The sequence below is a fragment of the Photinus pyralis genome, unplaced genomic scaffold (assembly GCF_008802855.1).
Source record: "Photinus pyralis isolate 1611_PpyrPB1 unplaced genomic scaffold, Ppyr1.3 Ppyr1.4_LG9, whole genome shotgun sequence".
NCBI classification, from domain to species: Eukaryota; Metazoa; Arthropoda; class Insecta; order Coleoptera; family Lampyridae; genus Photinus; species Photinus pyralis.
The window spans coordinates 19105409-19129545 of record NW_022170878.1 but is presented as its reverse complement, the minus strand read 5'-3'; the positions used below and the strand labels follow the sequence as shown (position 1 = coordinate 19129545).

Here is a 24137-nt window from a genome sequence, read left to right as displayed (position 1 = left end):
TTTCATTGAGATTTAAGGAGCTTTCACGTTCAAGTTTCAGAAACAACTTCTTAAACCCTTTAAAATTCCGCGAATCCTTTTTCAATTCTTTCCGAAACTTTTTGCTTTTTGTTCTGAATCCCTGTAAAACTTTTTTGATCTCCGAAAACCTTAGACAACTTGCTTTGCTAAGAGATACATTATTCATTAATTGCAAGTACTTATTTCGCTATACAGGGTATCTCTTTGTGGTGTGCCCAGGCCAGCCTCGAAAGACTGCCTAACTCAAGATTTAAATTCAAAACTTTCCCTCTTAAACTAACTGAACCCCGAGCTGAACCCCATGACACATGAATTACAAATTAATAGGACCACTTAGTACGTTGTGCTTTTAAAAGTCGCTACGAGATATGTGTTGCCTGTCGGAGTGAGGATCAAGTAAGGAATACAAATAGAACAAGTATAGTAGAAATAAATTCCTTACGATGAGACCTTTCATTAGAGTACCATGAAGGGTAAAATAGTTCCACTCCCCCCCCCTCCACCCCGTAGTTTGATAAGAGGACAGAAAGAGAGCAGTAGTTGGTAGTAAACAGAGATACAATTAATATTATGACTCACACAGAAAAAACTACATAAAATCTCTGTGTATGTCAGTTGTGAACTTTTGCCACCCTCTGCTACGTCAATTCGAGATTAAATATCGGTATCAAATATAGCACAGTACATATTCGAAGCAAGTCACCCTGCCAAATATTAATAATCACAATTACCCGGTTCAAATAAATAGTAGGAGCATAACGTTAAGTATCACATTGCAACAAAACAAAGGAACATGTCGTGGCAAAACATTAGTATAAAGTAATTAATTCTCAATGCCAAGTGCAATATGCAACAATCAACGCCCCCAGATGAAGCACCCTGTAGATAAACAGTAACACATTCATACAAAAGAAATGAAATGTGCTGCAAGAAATTCAATTATGAATGTAGTATCGACGTTTTCAAATACAGCGCTGTCCACGAATCGCTAAAATATTTATTACACCGTTCAATTCTGCAGCGTCGTGTTGAATATCATCCCTAAGAGAACATACTGTATCTAAGTATAAATAAAAACACGTAAATCGGTCAGAAAGTCATATTGCGGGTTGGCAGGTAAAACCTGCACTAGGAACAAAGGGATACTGTAAATTGAAAAATAATATATTTATGTAGAAAACAACGGAATCTTGCATTTAATTCAAAGTATGATCAGTATAATTATAAAACGGCAATTTGTATTTAGAATGAGTTACAAATGACAATACCCATGCTGTATGGGAATGCCGTTAATTTGGCTAACACGATCATATAATTACTAGATTGATGCAATAGGCGTAAAGATAAAACGAATACGTCACCTTTGTAATTGTCGACGCTGCACTCACTATTCGAAACGTAAAAATTACTTCTGCCCTCAACAAAAGCACAAATTAACTTTTTTGTATCATATTTCATTTCCAAGGTCAAGTTGTCATGTTTCATTTTCAAGATCAACTTTTATGGTCTCATATTTCATTTCCAAGATCACTCGTCTCCTGATGATCTTGGAAATTACGTAAAGGTCGCTTTCGCCCTCCTTATCGTTCAAATGTTAATCTATTTCTGTCCATGAGAATTAAGTCAAGGTAAAGTTCAAAGTTCGTTCTCACCTCTCCCTCCCCAACTGATCGTGCTATGGTTTCAAACTGAAGGACTGATTTATTATAAAATGTTTCTTCTTCAACCCTACTCCCATTCTGCTTCAAGCATTGATGGACTGGTCTGGAGATTTCTCTTCCAGTTTCTGCCTTGATGTGATCCGGTGTTAAGGATCGGAAGGCATTATGAATTCGTTCCAACCTACCCCTACTGTGTGCCTCCCCCCCCCCCCCCCGTACAAAGTCGGTCAAATCCGGAGACCTAGGAGGACACATGTATGGATTATTGTTGCTAAACAAACTATCATCAAACAAAATATCAAACTTTCTTCCAACTATGTTATCGTTGTGGGCCGGAGCGCCATCTTGCTGGTACCATACTCCAGCCATTTGCTCTGTCCGTCCGTCCGAGGCCTTAAATACTATAGTTTTCAATATATTTAGTTCCTTCTTTTTGAATTTGCCTTTCCTGGAAGCATCTGTGGTTAAAATTTCAACAAAAAATATATGAATAAATAAGAAAGTTGATATTGCGCAGCCTGCGCAAGCGCACATTTATCCTCAAGATTTTTTTGGGCTCAGGTGCTAGAGCTATAAGCTTCCGAATTAAAAAAAACTAACTAAATACTTATATTGAAAACTGTAGGAGTCGTTAAGGCCTCGGACGGACGGAGAAACGCCTTCCAACATTGACGAACTCTTGTAAAAAATTTTCTAACTACCAGGAGAACATGATAGACCTTGAAGAGATCTTTTTCCATCACCAAGAGAAACATTTCAACGCTTTCTTTGTGCTGAAGCTTCACTGATCTTGTATCAGGAAAAGATAATGTCGGAGGAGGTGCTCCTACAAGGAGTATCAGTTGTAACTGTTTTTAATTAACAGGAGAACATGATACTCATGGAGATATTTTTCGGTCACCAAGAGAAATATTTCAACGCGTTTGCGTGCGTTCAACTTTCACAGATCTTGTGTCAGGAGAACATATTGTAACGAGTATCCCAGACAGCGGGGCGCGTTCGAAGGTTAGTCATCGGCGCGACTATAAGAAATGTTGAGACGGCCCGTTCTAGATCTTGTAACATTTTTCTACCAGGCGAACAGGTAGACGAGGAGATCTTTTTCCATCACCAAGAGAAACATTTCAACGCTTTCTTTGTGCTGAAGCTTCACCGATCTTGTATCAGGAGAAGATAATGTCGGAGGAGGTGCTCCTGCTCCCCTAATTGATACCAGGAGTATCAATTGTATACTGTTTTTAATTAGCAGGAGAACATGATACACACGGAGATATTTTTCGGTCACCAAGAGAAATATTTCAGCGCGTTTGCCTGCGTTAAACTTTCACAGATCTTGTGTCAAAAGAACATATTGTAACGCGGATCCTAGGCAGCGGGACGCCATCGAAGGTTAGTCATCGGCGCAACTATGAGAAATGCTGAGGCGGCGCGTCTAGATCTTGTAACGTTTTTCTACCAGGCGAACATGGTAGACGAGGAGATCTTTTTCCATCACCAAGAGAAACATTTCAACGCTTTCTTTGTGCTGAAGCTTCACTGATCTTGTGTCAGGAGAAGATAATGTCTGAGGAGGTGCTTCTGCTCCCCTAATTAATACAAGGAGTATCAATTGTATACTGTTTTTAATTAGCAGGAGAACATGATACACACGGAGATTTTTTTCGTTCACCAAGAGAAATATTTCAACGCGTTTGCCTGCGTTTAACTTTGACAGATCTTGTGTCAGGAGAACATATTGTAACGAATATCCCAATTCCCAGCCAGCGGGACGCCTTCGAAGGTTAATCATTGGCGCGACTATAAGAAATGCTGAGACGGCGCGTTCTAGATCTTGTAACATTTTTCTACCAGGCGAACATGGTAGACGAGGAGATCACCAAGAGAAATATTTCAACAGGCTAGCCAATAAGTTTTCCTACCGCAGTTACGTGGGTAATTTTTCATACAATTATTTGGTTACAAATAGGCTGCCAAGATTTTTGAGCTGACGTTTCGAGTTCATTTTTCATGCGACGTAAAAAATAATTTTAAACGTGACTCAAACGGAATGGATTTAAATACATTTTTTAGTAGATAAACTTTTTTGACCTTGAATGAATTCAGTACGGTAATAAATATGTTTACTTCACGTTTATAAATAGTTTTCAGGCGAATCATCATCTCGTGCAACTCACGAAAGTACACAGTATCTAATTGTAAGCCCACGCCCGTGTTTGGTTATCAGCAGGCCTGGATTTAATTGCTAGTTTCCTACTATGATAATGCCTAACTGAGGCACTATGACCACTAATAATGCAACCGCGCCGCTGATAAGTGTAGGGAACCTTGAACTCCTTTCTCTGAGATTTGACTTGGACCAAAACGTTGTCACGCATACTATAAGTACAAGCGGAGTTCCCCAAGGATCCGTTTTTGGGCCTGCTTTATTTTCAAATTTTGATATTTTTTACTTTAAAAGTGGGAATTGTGTAATGTGTAATTTCTAAGGTGGAAAACTGCTTCATTACACCTTTCACCTCGGCTTTCTCTTTCAGCTAAACAGTTGCGACCCTAAGGTCCAAAACTTGTTCCGCTCGACAATTCTCCAAATTGCAAATTTTGATATTTTTTACTTTAAAAGTGGGAATTGTGTAATGTGTAATTTCTAAGGTGGAAAACTGCTTCATTACACCTTTCACCTCGGCTTTCTCTTTCAGCTAAACAGTTGCGACCCTAAGGTCCAAAACTTGTTCCGCTCGACAATTCTCCAAATTGCAGCGAATTTCTACCGGTTGCATATGCAAATTCTTACATAAACTTGTTCGTTACTCGCTGCATGAAGGTCGTGTTAATAAAGGAGAATAATAAAATAAATGTCAAGTCTACGTAATCAAATTTGGCAAGCGCGCCTTTAGTCCGACGCGCACAACGGTCGAGTGAATATGTGCGAATTGTGTGCGGTTTTTTTTTGGAAATTTTGCGGAATAAACAATGAACGAAAGCGAGTAAGTTTTGGACTAAATAAAACGCGATCGAATTTCCCCGCACGCACTTTCACTTTTTTTACGGTATTTCAATCACGCATTTGGAAAACTATGTTACGTTTCCAATTTTGGAAATCACGCGACCGCGGAAAAATTGCCAGGCGATGTCGAAAATTGGAATCGGGAACGATTTACTTTGGTTCCGATCCCATTAATTTTGCGTTGATCAAATGCCAACGGCGGCCTGGCGAAATGTGCATTATATTAGAAGTGCGATGGAATAATCATCTCTGGTCCAAATTTCCTTTACACTATCATCTTTGTAAATAACAATTGATCACATTTACGTTGGTAATTGAAGGCCGTTTAGTTTGATTAAATTTTATTCCACGTTAGCGTAAAGGACCTTCAGTAATAATTGGCAAAATTAGGCAAAGTTCGTTATGTCTTGTAAATACAGGGTGACCTATGACGAACGCCGGCTATCTGTATCTTCAAAAGATCTCGCACAATTTTGAAAATGTCACAAGAAATTTTTGATAAAGGCTTCACCTGCAATTTTTGTAAAGCAACCATCAAATGATTAAATGAGTCCCTACATTTTGAACACACTGTATGCAATAGATTAATTGTCTGGATTTCAAAAGTATCCTTCTTTTGCTTCCTTCCACCATAGAAGCGCTTAGTCGAAAATCGACCTTTGTGAGTACAATCCTCTGACAATCTGTTCTTGAGATAATCAGTTCACCCCCCCTCCCTCTCTTCTGATAAGGGGTCAGAAAGTAGTTGGTACAAAACAGTTCTTTTTATTGAGAGTTATACTTTGTACAAACCAATTCATTTCGATGAGACCTTTCATTAGAATACCATGAATGGTAGGACTGGTGTTCGTCTCCCCCCCCCCTCCTCATTTTCAAAAATTTACGTGAACCACAAAAGGCATGCCCCTGCAAAATTTAAGACCAGTTGGTTGTCGCATTTAAAAGTTATGCACATTTTACTTTCTAAAAGTGCAATTCATTCGCGGGGGGGGGCTTTGATGGCCGTGTGGCACACCTTCAAGGTATTGGCTACTTATTGCAAAAACATCCAGGCCTCTAGGACTAAAAGTAGTTCAAAACCTCTGAAGTGGGTCCGGACGGACGGACGGATAAAACACAAAAAATAGCACTTTTTTTATTTCTTAAAAAATGCGCTAAAAAAAGTTAACAGTAGAGATGGACAAACCCGAGGACAAATCTCATCAAACTCATAATGAAATTTACCCACAACAATCATATATAGGGTGTTCCATTTAAAATAAGCAAGTTGGCATCAACTTCCGGTACAATCGGAAGTGCCACCAACCTGAACATATTTTAGATGAATTCGTCTCATTGGCATTAGTATACTATCAAATTTTTAAAATATTCGGTGATTTCGCATTTTTTTTTTAAACGAAATAACTTGTTTTGACATCACCAATGGATATATTTCTAGCAAACGTCTCAATCGCCCTTTGTGAGTACTCTCTTCCGACAATCCGTTCTTGAGGTATAAGGGAATATACCCCATCACGATAAGAGGTCGAGGAGGAGGGCTATGGTTGGTAGAAATTAATTCCTTTCGTTGAGATCTTTCATTAGAGTACCATGAAGGATAAAACTAGTCTACTCCCCCCCTACCCCTCCTCCACCCCATACTTTGATAAGAGGGCAGAAAGAAGGGCAGTAGTTGATAGAAAACGGTTCCTTTCGTTGAGACCTTTAATTAGAATACGATGAGATAAAATTAATTTTTAACCCCCCCCCCCCCCCTTCAGGCCCCGTCACTCGCTGATCTCGATACAGAGTCGCACGGGAAAGTTATAGTTTGTACAAACAATTTATTTCGATGAGACCTTTGATTAGAATACCATGAAGGATAGAACATGTATTTACCCCCCACCCCCGTTAACTTGGCACCACTAAAGGCATGCGTATGCCATATCTGAGACCAATTGATTGTCGTATGTAAAAGTTATGCACGTTTTACTTTCAAAAACAGCATCTCAGGAAATAATTCGGGGGGGGGGGGCCTTTTAGACAACGAAATTTGATGGCCGTTTGGCACACCATCAAGGTATAGGCTACCTACTGCAAAAAATTCCAGGACTCTTGGACCATTGCCATTTAATTATTAAAAAATGCGCTAAAAATATTTCAGAATATACTTTCTTAGTTAACAGAGACACAAAAAAATGTTTATTGCAAAAGTTTCTTTATAATCCTTGTTTGCAAAATAAGTATACGGGGTCAGATTAAAAAGTTACCGAACTTAACTTAATTTTTTAAATGGAACACCCTATATATATTTCATTTTTGGGCACGATTTGTTTCATCAAGTTTCCATGCACCTATTGCCAACTGTTTTTAATTGTATTGACTTTTTTTAATGACTCCTGCAATTTTCAAAATAAGTATACGGGTTCCGGTAAACTAGTTATCGAACCTAACTTAATTTTTTAAACGGATCGCCCTATATCTATATGTGTATATATTATTTTTGGATTTTTGTGAACGATTTGTTTCATCAAGTTTTCCTATTCCAACCGTTTTTTAACAAGTATCCTGATTTTTTTAAATTTTGAAAGAGCCCTGCCATTTTCAAAATAAGTATACGGGGCCAGGTAAAAAAGTTATCGTAATTTTTTTTAATGGAACACCCATTTCATTTTGGAGAACGATTTGTTTCAACAGGTTTCCCTATAAGTTGTTTTATGACACCCTGTATATTATTTGGTGAAATAAAAACAAAATAGGAACGTAACAAGAAATCAAAACAAAAAACTTTCTTCGGCTTTTCATTTAAATTTCGATTATCATGAATCATGTAAGATACAGGGCGTCGCATTTGGAAAAACGAACTGCTTAGACTTTGAAAATAGTGAAATTGGTCACTAAATTTTGAACGCCCTGTATGCGATAAATCTATTGTCAATGTGGATTTGGAAAGTATCACATTGTTGAAAATATATGATGGATGAAAATTAAAAAAAAATCAAAATAATTGAAAAACAATTGACCATAGGTATAGGGTGTCTCATTTTCAACACTTTTCTAGAATCCCCAATTTTTTTTTAATATTTCTGGATATCATTCCGGGTATTTTACGTTTTTGAAAAGAGAATGTATGTAGCATCCTATTTTTTTACATTAAAATATACAGCGCGTTTCATTTAAAAAATGACGATAACTATTTTACCTGTCCCCGTATACTTATTTTGAAAACGGCTGATTTTTCAACAATCAAACTTTTGTAATAAACATTCATTCAACTAAGAAAATATAGGGGTCATTCTGAAATTGTCAACTTTTTTATTTTCCCCCGTATCTCTTAAGCGAGCGTATATTTTCAAAATTTGACGATGTTCGGTCCATTAAGAGATACGGGGGAAAATAAAAAAAATTACTTCCAGGATGACTCAATATTTTCTTAGAGATTCAGAAAGATATAGAAAAATGTTTATTGGATTCTTTATAATTGGTGAATAATCTGCCGTTTTCAAAAGTATGCGGTGGCAGGTAAAAAAGTATCGTACCCCATTTTTTAAACGAAACACCCTGTATATTTTAATGTTAAAAGATAGGGTAATAAAATCTTTTTTCAAAAATGTAACATACCAGAGATATTCAAAAAGATTCTAATATACCTACTGATACCCGTTTTTTCATAATTAAACAATTTAATAATTCCTTTATCATTATACGTACTAGTTGCACTTGATACGCGATAATTACCACACAATCTGACCACATCATTATTTGCAAACCACACGTAATGAACCCAAGCAATCGTTTTTTTTTTCTCTCATAATGAGAAATTACATTCATTCATCGTCATTACAGTTATCTAAATCTAACTTTTTTTGACAAATTAAGAAATATACATTGTGGTCAAGCCAAATGAAACAAATTCATTATTTCGGGAAATCCTGAAATTTAAATTATAAATTGTAGAACCTCCAATTGTATGGGCTTGTTATGAAAGGTCTCTTCATTCTCAATCCAAAAATGTCATTGTTTCTAAATTCATTGCAAAAATTGCCAAAAAAATTATTTGCGGGATGAGCTTGTACAATGGATTCGAATAAACACACATTTGCTTGACATTCGCTGGTTTATTACTAAACGCATTAAATGAAAATAGGAACAAAAAATTCCTGAAATAAAGAGAAGCTTACAAAACTTGTTACCTTACCCCGTGCGCAGACGGTCGATAATAAAAAACAAGAAATTCTGAAAATGACTAGTTTTTCTTCTCCTTTAAAAACCCTAAAATCTGGCCGTTACCGTCGTACATCTAGGGCGTTGTGGAAATTTTGATCACAGATTCAGATTTTCCGAAAAAAACGTACCCATAGAAGGTGCTAACGGGAACCGTCCATTTCCGACCGAAATTTGACATTTTCAGTTTTTTGGTGATTTCAAAGATTTCAAACGTCTCATTTAACCTACACTGTATCTCTCCCAGTTAAGGAGATCCCAATGGAGAGACACGAATTTGAACCACCCTGTACACTCGTAAATGTCAAAAATATTACCAAAAGGTCACTGTAATATACAGGGTCACTATTAAAGATGAAACGGAACCCTGCTCACACTGTTTTAGATATACTCATGAAAATAACACAGCTTCCATTTGAAATTATTTAATATATTTTGAGGTTAAAAAGAATTTTTTTATACAGGGTGTTTGTGCATTATTATTTAACACCATTCATAATTAAGGTAGTAAGATGACTTGAACTATGTTTCCATTTAATAAAATTCAAGATGGCAGCCGCATTCGAACACCCTGTATAAAAAAATTCTTTTTAACCTCAAAATATGTGACAATTTCAAATGGAAGCATTTTCATGTTTATATCTCAAACAGTTTGAGCGCGAGAGCTTCCGTTCCACCTTTAATAGAGACCCTGTACATTGCAGGAAATGTTTGAATTTAAATTGATTTTTAGTAAACAGAGATCAACGCGTAGTCTGAGAAAATATTAATATTAAAATAGGCTTCCGGAGAAAACAACGGAGCTATAATTGTTAAATGAATATCAAACAAATGTAATAATTCGAAGTATGTAATCAAACGATAATCAAGGAGTCGTCGAAAAATTTACCTTAGAATTCTGGTCCTAGCGGCCGTCTGAATTCAGAAGGGCGCGTTCTGCTAATTTGTAACAGACAATAAAAGGAACAATGAAGTAAAAGTGGTAGTGAATCGCGCTGCACATAAAATATTGCGTAAGCAATTCTAACGTCTGACACGGAGGCAATCGGATATGTAATTAATACTCAATAAGAAGCAATAATTCGAACGATTTTGTACTAGTTCGACCACGGATTGCACGTACAATATCAAGTGTGAAAGCATAAACGTGAAGAATAATACTTTACGATGCACAAGTACAGGTAGAAAAGCAGTTCAAAAAATGTCCTATTGTCTACAACACTCTTCTTGTATTGTCTTTCAAAAACGTGCGGAAATGATACTTATTTGCACGTTGGTTTCTAAAGACCTCCTTTTAAAAAACAATGTACTGTAAATCTATTATTAATTTCAATTCAGGTCAGTTCATTTCAGTAATTATGATTAGGTACCATAAAACACTTGCACTTTTAGATTACGGCAAAAGTAAGTTCACCGCGTACAACGTCGGAAGGTGGAGGTACGTTGCACCTTCCTCTTCCCATTGTTCGCCAGATATCTCTTTAACCAGATCAATGACCGTGGTAAAGTGCAGGTGTCTGAATCGTCTTAAACTGAAACGTTGACATTTATTACTATTGTTACAGAACTGAAAGAGAAAAGGTACGGGTATCGTTTTTCCAGCAGTCGAAACCGCAAGAGGTCGATTTACCGGATGAACCAATTATTTTCACACATAGCGAGTTGATGATGGCCGCACCGGTACTGAACGACTCCAATCACGTCGTGTACATTAGGCAAGAAAGGTGAGTCACGGTTTCATTGTTTTAAATTGGCGGGGGTCACGCAGGTTCAGAGGTCAATTGGATAATCGTCAATTTAGTTGGCGCGCATTTCTCGGCGTGCCTCAAGGTAGTGCGCCGGGACCCGCCTTGTTTTTGTTTTTCACGCGTTACATAAGATTTTGTTACGTCGACTCGAATTACACAGTCTCTCGGATCGGCATCTGGAGATTGTTTAAATAATTTCTAGTTTGCGTGCTTTTGAAAGTGTTACCATTCTATCGTAACCCAACTGAGGAGGCTCGTTTCTTTAACGAAACGGCACCTGCTCGGCATGGAAGAGAATGGACACTGCCTGAAAAATTTTTCACAATCAAACTGGTTTTTAAAACGTTTGTTAGTACATTACAGCGTAAATTGAAATAGCTATTTAGTAATTAATATGCAAACATAGCAAACAGTATACATAAAAATGGTATAAAAGGCAAAACTCGAATAAACACATCATATTTCCCGGAAGGAATGCGTCACATCCGCCCTCATTCCTTATCGACGATTAAAACTTTATCGAATTGATGGCGCCTCGATGTCGCTCTAGAAATGCGCTCAAATAGTCTCTTTCCATAGGTTATTGAAATTACCATAACTTCCAGTGCTTGTTTGAGGATGGTGCAATTGCGCATTTTTTTTTAAACCAAAATAGTTTAGTAAATGGTTGGGTAGTAGCATGCTATCGATGTTTACTTTCTTGGTAAATGATTAATGGGGAGGAGGCCCTTAGGTACACATAAACATTTAAAGGCCTCTTGGCATACATTGAAAATCCTTCGACACTCCATTCTGCAAATATTTGCACTAAAAGCTTTGACAGCACCAATAGATATGTCTCGCCCTGACGTTCCACTTGCCCTTTGTGAGTACCCTCTTCCGACAATCCGTTCTGGAGATATAAGGGAATATATTCGGTCACGATAAGGGGTCGAGGAGGACTATGGTTGGTAGAAATTAATTCCTTTCGTTGAGACCTTTCATTAGACTACCATGAAGGATAAAATAAAACCTCCCCTACCCCCCTTCTTTTGATAAGGAGCCAAAAAGAAGGGCGATAGTTCGTTGAAATCGGTTCTTTTCGTTAGGACCTTTAATTAGAATATCAGGAAAGTTAAAATTAATTTCTAATCGACCCCTTTAATTACAATACAATGAGAGATAACATACGTTTTAACCCCCCTCCCCCCCCCTCAGACCCCGTCGCTCACTGGACTTCTCAATCAAAAGTTATGGACTAGAAACCAATTTCGAAAGAAAATTCAAAGGGCTGTAACTTTTGAATTAGCAGCCCAATCTTGGAACTGTTTGAAATTATGGATTCTACAGGCCACATTCTATAAGAAAAATTTTTTTCCGGGTCGATCTGAGACAAATTTTTTGTTCGGGCCTCAAAAAAAGGCAGTTCGTTTTTTACCAAAAATTGACTACACCAAAATTTCTCGGGAAAACACTTTTTCTTATTAATTTTGGTGCGTAGAATCCAAAACAATTCGTACTTTTTCGATTAGACCTCTCAATAAAAAGTTATGGACAAAAAAACAAATTTCGAAAAAAATTCAAAGGGCTGTAACTTTGGAACTAATAGCCGAATCTTGGAACTGTTTGAAATTATGGATTCTACAGGCCACATTCTATCAGAAAATTTTTTTTCCGGTCGATCTGAAACAATTTTTTTTTCGGGCCTCAAAAAAAGGCAGTGTATAACCTTCATTTTTTACCAAAAATCGACTACACCAAAATTTCTCGGGAAAACACTTTTTCTTATTAATTTTGGTGCGTAGAATCCAAAACAATTCGTACTTTTTCGATCAGACTTCTCAATCAAAAGTTATAGACTAGAAACCAATTTCGAAAGAAAATTCAAAGGGCTGTAACTTTTGAACTAGTAGCCCAATCTTGGAACTGTTTGAAATTATGGATTCTACAGGCCACATTCTATAAGAAAATTTTTTTTCCGGGTCGATCTGAGACAATTTTTTTTTCGGGGCTCAAAAAAAGGCAGTGTATACCCTTCCTTTTTTACCAAAAATCGACTGCACCAAAATTTCTCGGGAAAACACTTTTTCTTATTAATTTTGGTGCGTAGAATCCAAAACAATTCTTACGTTTTCGATCAGACTTCTCAATCAAAAGTTATAGACTAGAAACCAATTTCGAAAGAAAATTCAAAGGGCTGTAACTTTTGAACTAGTAGCCCAATCTTGGAACTGTTGGAAATTATGGATTCTACAGGCCACATTCTATAAGAAAATTTTTTTTCCGGGTCGATCTGAGACAATTTTTTTTTCGGGGCTCAAAAAAAGGCAGTGTATAACCTTCCTTTTTACCAAAAATTGACTACACCAAAATTTCTCGGGAAAACACTTTTTCTTATTAATTTTGGTGCGTAGAATCCAAAACAATTCTTACTATTTCGATTAGACTTCTCAATCAAAAGTTATGGACTAAAAACAAATTTCGAAAAAAAATTCAAAGGGCTGTAACTTTGGAACTAGTAGTCGAATCTTGGAACTGTTTGAAATTATGGATTCTACAGGCCACATTCATGTGTATGATGGGGTAGAACGTGTTTGTATCCCCCCCCCCCCCAAATTTACAAAAGTTTTAGTTGGCACCATTAAAGGCATGCGTATGCAAAATCTGAAACCAATTGGTTGACGTATGTAAAAGTTATGCACGTTTTACTATCAAAAACAGCATCTCGGGACATAATTCATGGCCTCCCCCCCCCCTCCCCCTTAAAATAGCGAAATTTGATGGCCGTCTGGCACACCTTCAAGGTATACGCTACCCACTGCAAAAAATTGCAGGACTCTAGGACCATTCCCCTAGAAGTAGTTCAAAACAGCAAAAGTGGGTCCGGACGGACGGACAGGCAAAACGCAAATAATACCACATTTTTTTCCCTGTTCCTGTGCTCTGCAATACTTTTTAAGAGCGAAGGATTCCGGAAGGGTCTGGGAAGTACTGAATATCCCCCCGCAGAAAACGAACGGTTTTATTGCCTTTTCAGGAAAACCACCACAAAAGTACTATAGTCTTCCTTGTCTGGGGGTTGTGGATAACATTCAATGGTCTTTCTAGCAAACAAAAACTTATAGAATACTCTCAATATAAAACACATCTATATTTCCCGAAATAATGCGTCACAATGCCTCCTTCATTCCTTATCTGCCGGTGACTATCCTTTATCGAATTGATGGCAGCCCTCGATGTCGCTCTAAGAATATTCGCTACCATAAACTCTTTTCTATAGCTTAGTTAACGATGGTTGCCAATTTATAAAAAATCCTTGACCACTGAGGATTATACAATAAATAGAACGCTTCCGTTGCTGGTATAAACCCCTCCCACAGACCCCCACCTCCCCCGCTATAAAATACTGCCTTGGAGAGAAGAATCAGACCATCCTTTCCTAAGACTGTCGTAAAAGTATTGAATGGTAAACATCGTGTCGCGGAAAGTATTACCGTGAAGGTTTGAGGGGTAACGGAATACCCCACAGTTAACAGTGGTCACAATGCTGAGGGGTATTCCATTCCACCAAATTGGCATACGCACCCAGACCCGCCCGGTGCTACGGCTCTGTTTTCAGTTCACTATTATCAGTATTAATGAAGCTATATCCAAATTTTTTTTTAACACAGGGGCCCCCCGGCCCCCCAAATCGATCTTGGAACTTCCAGCTAGAACAACGATTAATTTGCTTAATATAGTTAAACAAACGTCTAGACATTTTTCAAAATAAACCACATCATATTTCCAGGAAAGAACCCTCTCAATCACACCTTCACATCCTGATTCGCCGGCGACTAACCTTTATTCGAATTGATGGCGCCCCGATGTCGCTCTATGAATATTCGCTTACAATAAGGCTTCCATAACTTAACTTTAACGAAGGTTTATTGGCCAATTGCCTTTAACAAAATTTTTCGCTGAGTATATACCCCCGGTGCTACGTGATCCGCAATACTACTTAGGAGAGGAGGAGGATCAGATAATCCTTTCCAAAGAACTATCTTGAAAGCCTATACGTTTTGTAGAGGAAAGTGTCGTCGGGGGTTCTATTGCGTTTTTATGAAAACTTCCATGAATATACTGTGGCTTGTAGGAAAATAATTATATTCTGAACCGTTTTTCAGGTCTAGTTCAAAAGTCAAATTAGTCAAATTATTGGAAGAACAGAAAGCTACGGATTAAATATCTACGTATTATCTGTCTATCTATTTATTATTTATTGTTGTGCAAGCAACAACTTTTAGAACATTCTCAAATAAACACACCATATTTTCTGGCACATCCGCCTTCGTTCCTCATCGTCGATAACTAAACCTTCATCGAAATGATGGCGCCCCGATATCGCTCTGAAATATTCGCTACAATAGTATCCTTCCATAGCTTACTTAACTTACCATAACTTACATCGCTTACTCAACACTGGCCCAATTGCAATTTTTAAAAACCCTATGAGACTACTGAAGGTTATAGGGAAAGAGTTATCGAGATCAAGAACATTATTTTTCGGAAATGCATCATGGAATGTTCCTTTGCTTCGTATATACCCCCCTCCCTTTGGGGGGGGGGTATTCCAGATCCCCCGGTGCTACGTGCTATCTACAATATTCTTTGGAGAGGAGGATCAGATAATCCTTACTCAAGAATCTGAAACCCTTGAAGGGTAAACGTTTTGTGGATGAATGTGTCTGGGATGTATGGAATACCCCCCCAGTATACGACGGTTCTATTGTTTTTTTCAGGAAAACTAACACGAGTGGCTTATAGGCATTATTTTCTGAGCCATTTTTTCAGATCTCGTAAAAAAGTTAAATTATTGTAAAAACAGAAGGCTACAGATTAAAACAACTGACCCAACAGACATACATGACTGTAACATCCATGTTGGAACTTTCACTAGACGCGATTCAATTTGCTTATTTACTATTTAGTTTTGCGAACAAAAACTTCTAGAACATTCACGAATAAACCCGTCACATTTCCCGGCAAAAATGCGTCACTTCAACGATGACTAAACTTTTATCGATTTGATGGCGCCCCGATGTCGCTCTAGGATATTCGCTACAATAGCCTCTTTTCATAGTTAACTTACCATAACTTCCATCCATTTACTTAACGATGGTTCATTTCACATTTTCAAAAACCCTATGAGACCAGCGAGAGTTATTGGTAAAAGTTATCGAAAATATACCCCTCGGGGGTTCGGGTAGCAACACCCTTGTGGGGACGAACTCAACACGAAGGGAATAATTCAGATTATTTCTGTCAATATAACTCCAGGCTTTTGGAAGGTTGCGGTCAAATTTGTCACGCTCGACGTGAATGCGATGGAGTCAATAAAACAGACACATAAAACTTTAATGCAAATATAAGGTGATTAAACTGGTTTTATAACATTCGCCGTAACATTTGTGTAACACACTTGACCTTATTACATCGTTTTAACGCTCGTCGTTAACTCTGGAAACGTCGTATTTTTCGGAAATATCAAACTGAAAATGCCAAACCTACCTCATCTTTTATCGCTTATTCGCGCCGCGACAATGTAAACAGTCGGGGGGACAATTAATTGATCTCCCCCGCTGATAGTAAATTATAATCGCTATATTTGCACTAGTGGAGACGACCTTGAGCTTGTTTTTGCGTTTTTATAAATAAATCATTCCGTATGTAGTGTTCGTTACGTCCAAACGTGTGATGTGTGCCACTTTCGTGCGGTTCTCGGGGCCTCCGTTACATATTCTACCTGTCGACGATGAGGTAAGCACTTAGCGGTCTTTATTATTCTATACAACTGCTCAACATTTATTTGCGCAGTAGTTTATCTCGCTATGACAACACGTTGCACCAAGTGTTTTCCAAAACAGAATACATCATTTAGGCTTAGGTCCTTACACAAGCGTGGGACAAAGTCATTTTTCAAATTAAACTTAGACATGAGAAAAGATTTTTTGCGCAAATGCGTGTTTAGTCTTCTGTTCTCACAGATCTCGGGGCTGGAGATGGTACTGTTACTTTTCTATCTAACGTGAAAAATTATTTCATTATTTATCACTTTGACATCGATATTAAGACTGAATCTAAACGCAATTCAATTTGCCAGGGATTTTACATAACGCTAACCCAACAATAGTAACGTGGCCAGCACGACGGCCCCCACAATTTACTTACCACCTACACGGGGGAGAGACACTCACATTCCAACTGCTAGCAATTTGTCACAAACCCAGATTTTAGGAGTTCTCGCTACTTAATATGATCTCACCACCAGTTAAACTGCTAATTTTTGACTACAATCCGGATAATATGTACGTTCCAGTTCTTGAACCCCTTTTCTGAACCTAAACAACTCGAATCGCGTACCCCCTTAAACCTATAGGGAAACTGCTTCTCACACAAAGGAACGAAATTTTTAGGTCCGAAGAGATCGCGGGGACCGGGCTCGCGGGTCTCTTGATATGGCTTGTTATCCTCAGACATATTTACGTTCAGGTTCGCTATGAAGCGGTACATGTGTAAGTTTCCCTAAAATATGATATTAATACTAATAAAAGCGGCCGCCCATTACATATTCCTCCCGAAGCTATTCAAAATACCATTAATGAACTCGAACATCACCATCTGCCATTGTCTTGCTGTTAATGGGGGACATTTTCAAAATCTTTAGAGTTTGTTGGCTGTGCCTTCTTTTTTGATGAACCGCATTGCTCTATTTTATAAAGTGATTCACAAAAACAATCATCTTAAAACTCCTTAAATCCAGAATCATAATTTGGGCTGCAACTGTTCATTTAAACACAACACAAATTTATTTGATAATTGTAATAAAAAGTGGAAACAGTGCCAGCCACAAATACCACGCTACAAGCGCTCGATCGAAACGGGTTAAATGAAGTCTTAATTACCTTGTAAAGTCTCGTGTAAAATCAATAACTCAAATATCCTGTCATACTGCGATTTCCATTAAACATACGCGTAAAAAAAGACACACACTAAACCAAATTTGCCTCAGAAACTCCACTTCTTTGTTACATAACGCTTCCCTCTCTTGTCCCATCTTCGATTCTACTGCGTAATTATTTAGTTAAAATAAAGAAAATTCTCTTATCTAAACGTTCATCTGCGACAAACATTTTTTTACAAAATTAATTAACTTTTAGCGATAAGCGCAACTCTTATCTACGACCGGCGAAAAACATGAGATAAACTTTTTAAATAATACCCAAAAAATGTCGAGACGTTTACTATCCTGTAACACATTACTTGGTTACATTTAAATAAACAAGATAAACAAATTACAATGCGGCTATAAACAAAAAAAACCAATCCCTCCTCCCCAACCCCTCGATTAAGGGGATTATGGGATTGGTAAGGGGTAAGGGAGAAGGGCGGTAGTTGGTAGAAAACAATTCCTTTCGTTGAAATCTTTAATTGGAATGCCATGAAAAATAAAACCTATTTGTAACACCGCCCTCCCCTCTCACTCACCCACTGATCTCGAAAGGGAATCACAGAGGAAAGTTGTACTGACTAGAAATAAATTCCTCCCCCCCCCCTCTGTTCGCCATTTTTTAGAATGCAAATCGGAAAAAATTTGGTCGTCGCATGTAGAATTGGAGTGCGCCAAAACCCACGACCAAACCCGACCTAAAATTGAGTGTAGGGTAGTAAAATTAAGATTCAAAAATAAAAAGAACTCGCATGCCGAGCTATGTGGGTTAAATCTACTTTGTTGTGTTTTTCATTATCAGGATAAGGTTAGTATAAAAGATAATTGGCAACAAAATTTCACGTAAAAAATATTTTTTCCTTTTCCGTCATTTTAAATCGCATTGTAACTAATAGATGGCGCCAAAGAAATCCATACCGTCGACTTCCGGCGAGAAGTGAAGAAAATGGACGACCAAACGTATCACTTACGTATGCCTTCGAAGGTTTCTGATGTAGTAAAACACTTTCCGAAATTCCCACAGGAACGGTAACAGGTAAAATTAGGATTTTATGTTTTGCAGTCAAAGAGAGGCTTGGCATTTAAAGCGTAGGTTTCCTTGGGAGCGTAAAGGGTGTACTTGGAAAGAGACTTCCCCCGGGAACGGTGAAAAACTGATTTTACAAACACTTTAATCCATCATACATTATGACGATTTTTTTGTGGATATACTTATCCCCTGATTTGGCATACGGAATAGCACTGTACCTCGTAAACAAGATGATCTCGTAGCTGATGACGCAATAATAAGGTCGGAACGGCTTCCTTACAATGATACGGAGGAAATAAATCTTGAAGCTGCAGATTGGAACCTTCAAAATCAAAAGTTCTAGGGTGTAGGCTTTCCGATTTTTCGATGTTGTTCATTCTAATCTTGGACACACTGTATATGTTAAAAGATAACCTGTTCTTTGAGTCAAAATTGTACTACATTTTTTAAATGTAATTGTGGAGGATTTGCCTTTGCGTTCTAATTGAGAGCTTTCGCATCCATTCATTTTTGAGTGCGATTTAGTGGTAAAACCTTTGATTTCGAATTGAGCTCAAGTGTAAGGTTTGTTTCTGAACTATTTAATTTTTTACCACCGCATTCTTAGGGCTTGACGGGGTTTTCAAGAGCTTTATGATCCCATCCTGGTGTATATCTCTCCATTGTTGAGAAAAGGCACCTGCACTGCCTTGAAAAGACGCTGGAAAGCTTTGAACGGGACCGGCTCTAGGCGTTAAGCGATGTAACCCTCCGCTTACAAGAAGGAGCGCAAAAGTCAAATTTAATGATCGCCGTATCACGGGTATAAACGCCATTTCTATTTTTAAGACCAAACGATCACGCATAAAAGCATTACCGCGATTGACCATATGCAAGATAAATTGGAGAATTGGATGCGTAAAATGCCATCTAAAAGATTTAGACATAAGCCACATGCATGCGAAAATTGACCCTTCCCACAACTATTTCGGAATGCGAACTCATTCTATGCAACAAATGCAAATAAACACAATCAGTTCCTATAAAAAGAACAAGTTTAATAACGATTGAATGTGTGCCATAATGATCTAGAGTGGTATACTCGGCTTGCAACCGGGGGGCCCGGGTTCGATTCTTTGTATCAGAAGTTTTTTTTTTACAAAAATGCGTAGCCCAATTCAGCGCAGTTAGACATTAGGTTATTTGTAGTTTAAGATTGGCTTCTCAACATTTTTTGAAAATCTAAGTTGTACAAAAATGCTACGGAGTTACCGGCCCTGGCTTTAAACCGATTTTGTAGAGCTCGGTCGTTTAGAGCGCTTTTTAAGAGCACTATGGCGCGCTTCGAGAGCTCATAGGCTCTCATTGCCCTGTCTTTTTCAGAGCCATAGAGTGGCGCTATACATCGAGCTTTGAAAATCTTTTAAATGACTGCAGTGGCTGTGGAAGGCATTTGGGACTCATAGATATAGCAGATGGATTTAAACAAGAACAAATTGTGCACAACTCTTGTCCAGATACAGCGCATTTTTTGAACACCCCTACGTCCCAATCGCTCTTTGTGAGTAACATATCCTCCGTATACCAACCTTGAGATATTCGCACTGCAAGTTTTTACATCACATATGGGTATATTTCTTTAATTACCTTTACTTAGAATACCATAGAAGATATAACCAACTTTTAACCCCATCCCCTCTTCCACCGATCTACTCCACCCACTGATCTCGAAAAAGATCGCGCTGTAGTTTGGAGAAAGCAATTCATTTCAATTAGACCTTTCATTAGAATACCATCATGGGGGGCAGAACCCCCCCCCCCCTCCGCTCCCATTTTTAAAGTTTTACTTGGCACCACTAAAGGCAAAATCTTAGACCAATTGGTTATCGCACGTTATGCACGTTTTACAACATCCCAAGAAGTAATTCATGGGGAAACCCCCCTTAAGACAGTGCAATTTGAGGGCCATCTGGTACACCTTCAAGGTCTAGACCAGGACCGGCTTTAGGTGTAAGCGGTGTAACCCTACGCTTACGGCGCGGCGCAGACAAGAAGGAACGCAAAATTACTCAAATTTAATGACTGCCTAATCACGGATGTAAAACACCGACGGCGTTTTCTAAAAATTTCTACCATAGTAAGAAATTATGTAGCGAATATTCCAGAAATCCCGATAGATATCGAGGCGCCATGAAAGATTAGTAATCGGCGATTACGAACAAAGGCGAATGTGATGTAATCTTTCTGGGAAATGTTCTAGAATGTTCAAGACCATACGAGAATACTCGAGTTGGTTATATCAGCAAATCGAATTGCGTTTCGGGAAAGTTCTAATTTCAACACCGAAGTAATAAATAGTTCCCACTGTTATAACTTGTGTTAATGTGAGTGATAAATAATATTTGGGTGTTATAAATCAATTCATTATTGGTATAAATGTATTGTTAATTAATTGTAAATAAATAAATCACGTAATAAAATTTACGTTACAATATGTTTTAAGTATATAGGTAAACCTCTATATTTTTAAAAACCTGCTTGCCAAAAGTTCCCATTATTTAGACTTTAGCACGGCGGCAGGGGCTTCCTTACACGTAAGTTTTGTCTTGAGCCGGTCCTGATCTAGACTACCTATTGCAACCAATTCTAGGACCATTCTCCCAAAAGTAATTCAACACGACAGAAGTGGGTCCGGACGGACAGACGGACGGACAGTTCTTGTGTGGATGGATTGGAAGCATGTAAGAACCGGGAACGTTTGCCACTAACGGGCTTTAGAAATGAGTGTGAACAATATTTTTATTCCCAGAAAAGGTTTTTTCACTCTAATGTTTTTTTCCAACTGCGGGCAATTAAATTTAATCCCCTTTTTTTCACTAAAGGCGACACAGCTGAATTCTTTTTGTAGCCAGGGTTCGCAAATGGTCTCTTTCTTAGACATTGGTCTCTTTTTTCATTGCTGGTCTCTATTTTTGATATTTGGTCTCTAAAGTCTCTAAATTTTGCATGTTAAAAAAGTATAATTCATAATTGATAAACCGCAGAAATTTTACATTTTTAGCGCATTTTTTAAGAATTAAAAAAATGCGTTTTGTCCGTCCGGACCCACTTCTCCCGTTTCGAACTACTTCTAGGAGAATGGTAGGTAGTCCTGGAATTCTTTGCCGTAGGTAGCCTATACTTTGAAGGTGTGCCAGACGGCCACCAAATTTCGCTGTCTAAAAGGGCCCCGCCCCCCACACGAATTATTTCCTGAGATGCTGTTTTTGAAAGTAAAACGTACATAACTTTTACATACGACAACCAATTGGTCTCAACGAATCAACCGTTTTCTACCAACTACTGCTCTTCTTTCTGTCCTCTTATCAAAGTAGGGTGTGGAGGGGCAGGGGGGGGAATAGTTTTATCCTTCATGGTACTCTAATGAAAGGTCTCAACGAAAGGACTTAATTTTTACCAACCATAGCCCTCCTCCTCGACCTCTTATCGCGATCGGGTATATTCCCTTATACCTCGAGAACGGATTGTCGGAAGAGGGTACTCACATAGGGCCATTGGGACGTCTGCAAGAAATATATCCATTGGTGATGTCAAAAAAAAGCTATTTGGGTTAAAAAAAAATGCGTTTTATCCTCACAAGAGTTGTGCACAATTTATACTTGTTTAGATATATTGCCGTTTATGTATCTCATCTATTACAAAATAAATATTTTTTGCTTAACTTTGTATGGAAATTGGTTCTCGAAGGTCTCTAAATGGTCTCTATTTTTAAATATGTAATTAGAGACCAAGTCTCTATTTTTTTGCTAAAATCAGTTGCGAACCCTGTGTAGCGAAAAATAACCCAGCAAAACAATCTTTTAATCTCTTAACCTTCTTGATACTAATGAATTCTACTGTAAAACTTGCAGAACGTTCCGTTTAATAGTTCGCACTCGAATTTTCGAGTTTTGCCCTTGATGGTCCCACTGATCACCAAACGCGCATTGTTTACTTTTAATTTTCTCCCAAGATCACGCCTAACCACGAATCATTAAGAATTTTTCCCCAAAACTTCCTCTATTTCGGATTAATTAAAGAAGGCCTACAAAATGATTTCTTATTAACGCAGACGGCCATATTTAATCGCTAATTCCACGAATCAAATCGAAGCTGAGGTACTAAATCATTCGCACATTGTGCTTAATTGCAGTTTCCATGATGCTGATGATCTCATGCCGAATTCGCAGTTAAAATGCTCTATAGATAGGCATTAAAATGTGCAAAAAGGACAATCTTCCGTTACAACGAATGCTCGCCTGACAATTCCACTACTAAATCTCCGGACTCCTAACATTTCCACAAAATAAAAACAAATTAGATCCAAATTTAGAACGACTATTGCATAAGGGATTAGTATTCAGACTTCTTCGAGTAGTTAAGGGGGTTAAATCTACCCGCGTGATGAGAATAATTTACTGTGAAGTGAACCAATAAAAATGCGCCCCTAAACTCGGTTTAACATTGGATGTAGGCACAGGCATAGTGTATGTTGTCTGTGGTGTAGGGTAGTAGAATTAGTATTCAGAAATAAAAGGCTCGCGCAAGTATATATATAGGGAGGGAGGTTAAATTATTATGAAATGAAATGGATCAAACTTGGTTTCAAGATGACTGGTAGCCCTTTTTCTTGGAAGAGTCGCCGATGGTCTTGAACGTGCGACAACAGGATAAAGTTCGCGCCCTCTCCAAAAGAAACTTCTCTTTTGTGTGCGTCACGTCTTGGTTTCTTGCGGATGATCCTTCAGTTTTCCAATACCGCGCGCTCCGCAGGAAGCGCTTCCATTTTTGGCATTTCGCGCTCGCACAAAAAAGGCGTTTCCGCTTCGGCATAGTTCTCCTAATGGAATATTTAACGACTCCGCGATGAGTGTCCTAGCCAATTTCCCCGCACAAAAAACCCGACGTCGTCGTCGCCGTGTTTACATTGTTGCCCTCCCCCTAATACCGTATTCCATTAATATTTAACTGTCATCGCGCCATTATACAATCGGAGCTAATAAATGAGGATGACCTCCGACCTCTTTGTTGATATAATTGCAGGTATGACGTAATGGCCTGCATTTGAGGCGCAGGCGTTCGATTATTTAACAAAGCGAGTAGGTCTCGCCGATCGATGCTTTGGGGCGAACCTCTCTCTCTAACCAAAAAGTCAGTCCAATCGGTTACTGTGTCAAGTCTGTCTCGGGAAAAGTTTGGTCAGTCGACGCCTTCGCGGCGATGTCATGGATCGACGTCGTCGGTGCGTTTCGATCGGGCGTGTTTGTGCTAAATTGCGTCGTTACATAAGCGCGGCCGGTTAAGGGAGGGTTTTTGATTTTTTTTTAATACGGAACACTCATCGTTGCGGTTGGCATGTGACACTGAGTAGGTTTCTTTATGAGCAACTGTTGCTTTTGGCACACTAGTCACTTTTGATTTTTATCCGAGGGCGTTGCGTTATCGATACTTTTTTTCTGTTTCACACTGATGACAGAACTAAAAG

At 38.3% G+C, this 24137-nt stretch overlaps 1 protein-coding gene across 1 annotated transcript in view; it reads left to right on the top strand.

The window, feature by feature from the left end:
- Positions 1-24137, top strand: part of LOC116181122 — a 95232-nt gene that overhangs the window by 64535 nt on the left and 6560 nt on the right. Inside the window, exon 4 of the mRNA XM_031501397.1 lies at positions 10455-10613. Within this exon, the coding sequence (XP_031357257.1) occupies positions 10455-10613 (159 nt within the window). The remainder of the gene's footprint in view (positions 1-10454; positions 10614-24137) is intronic.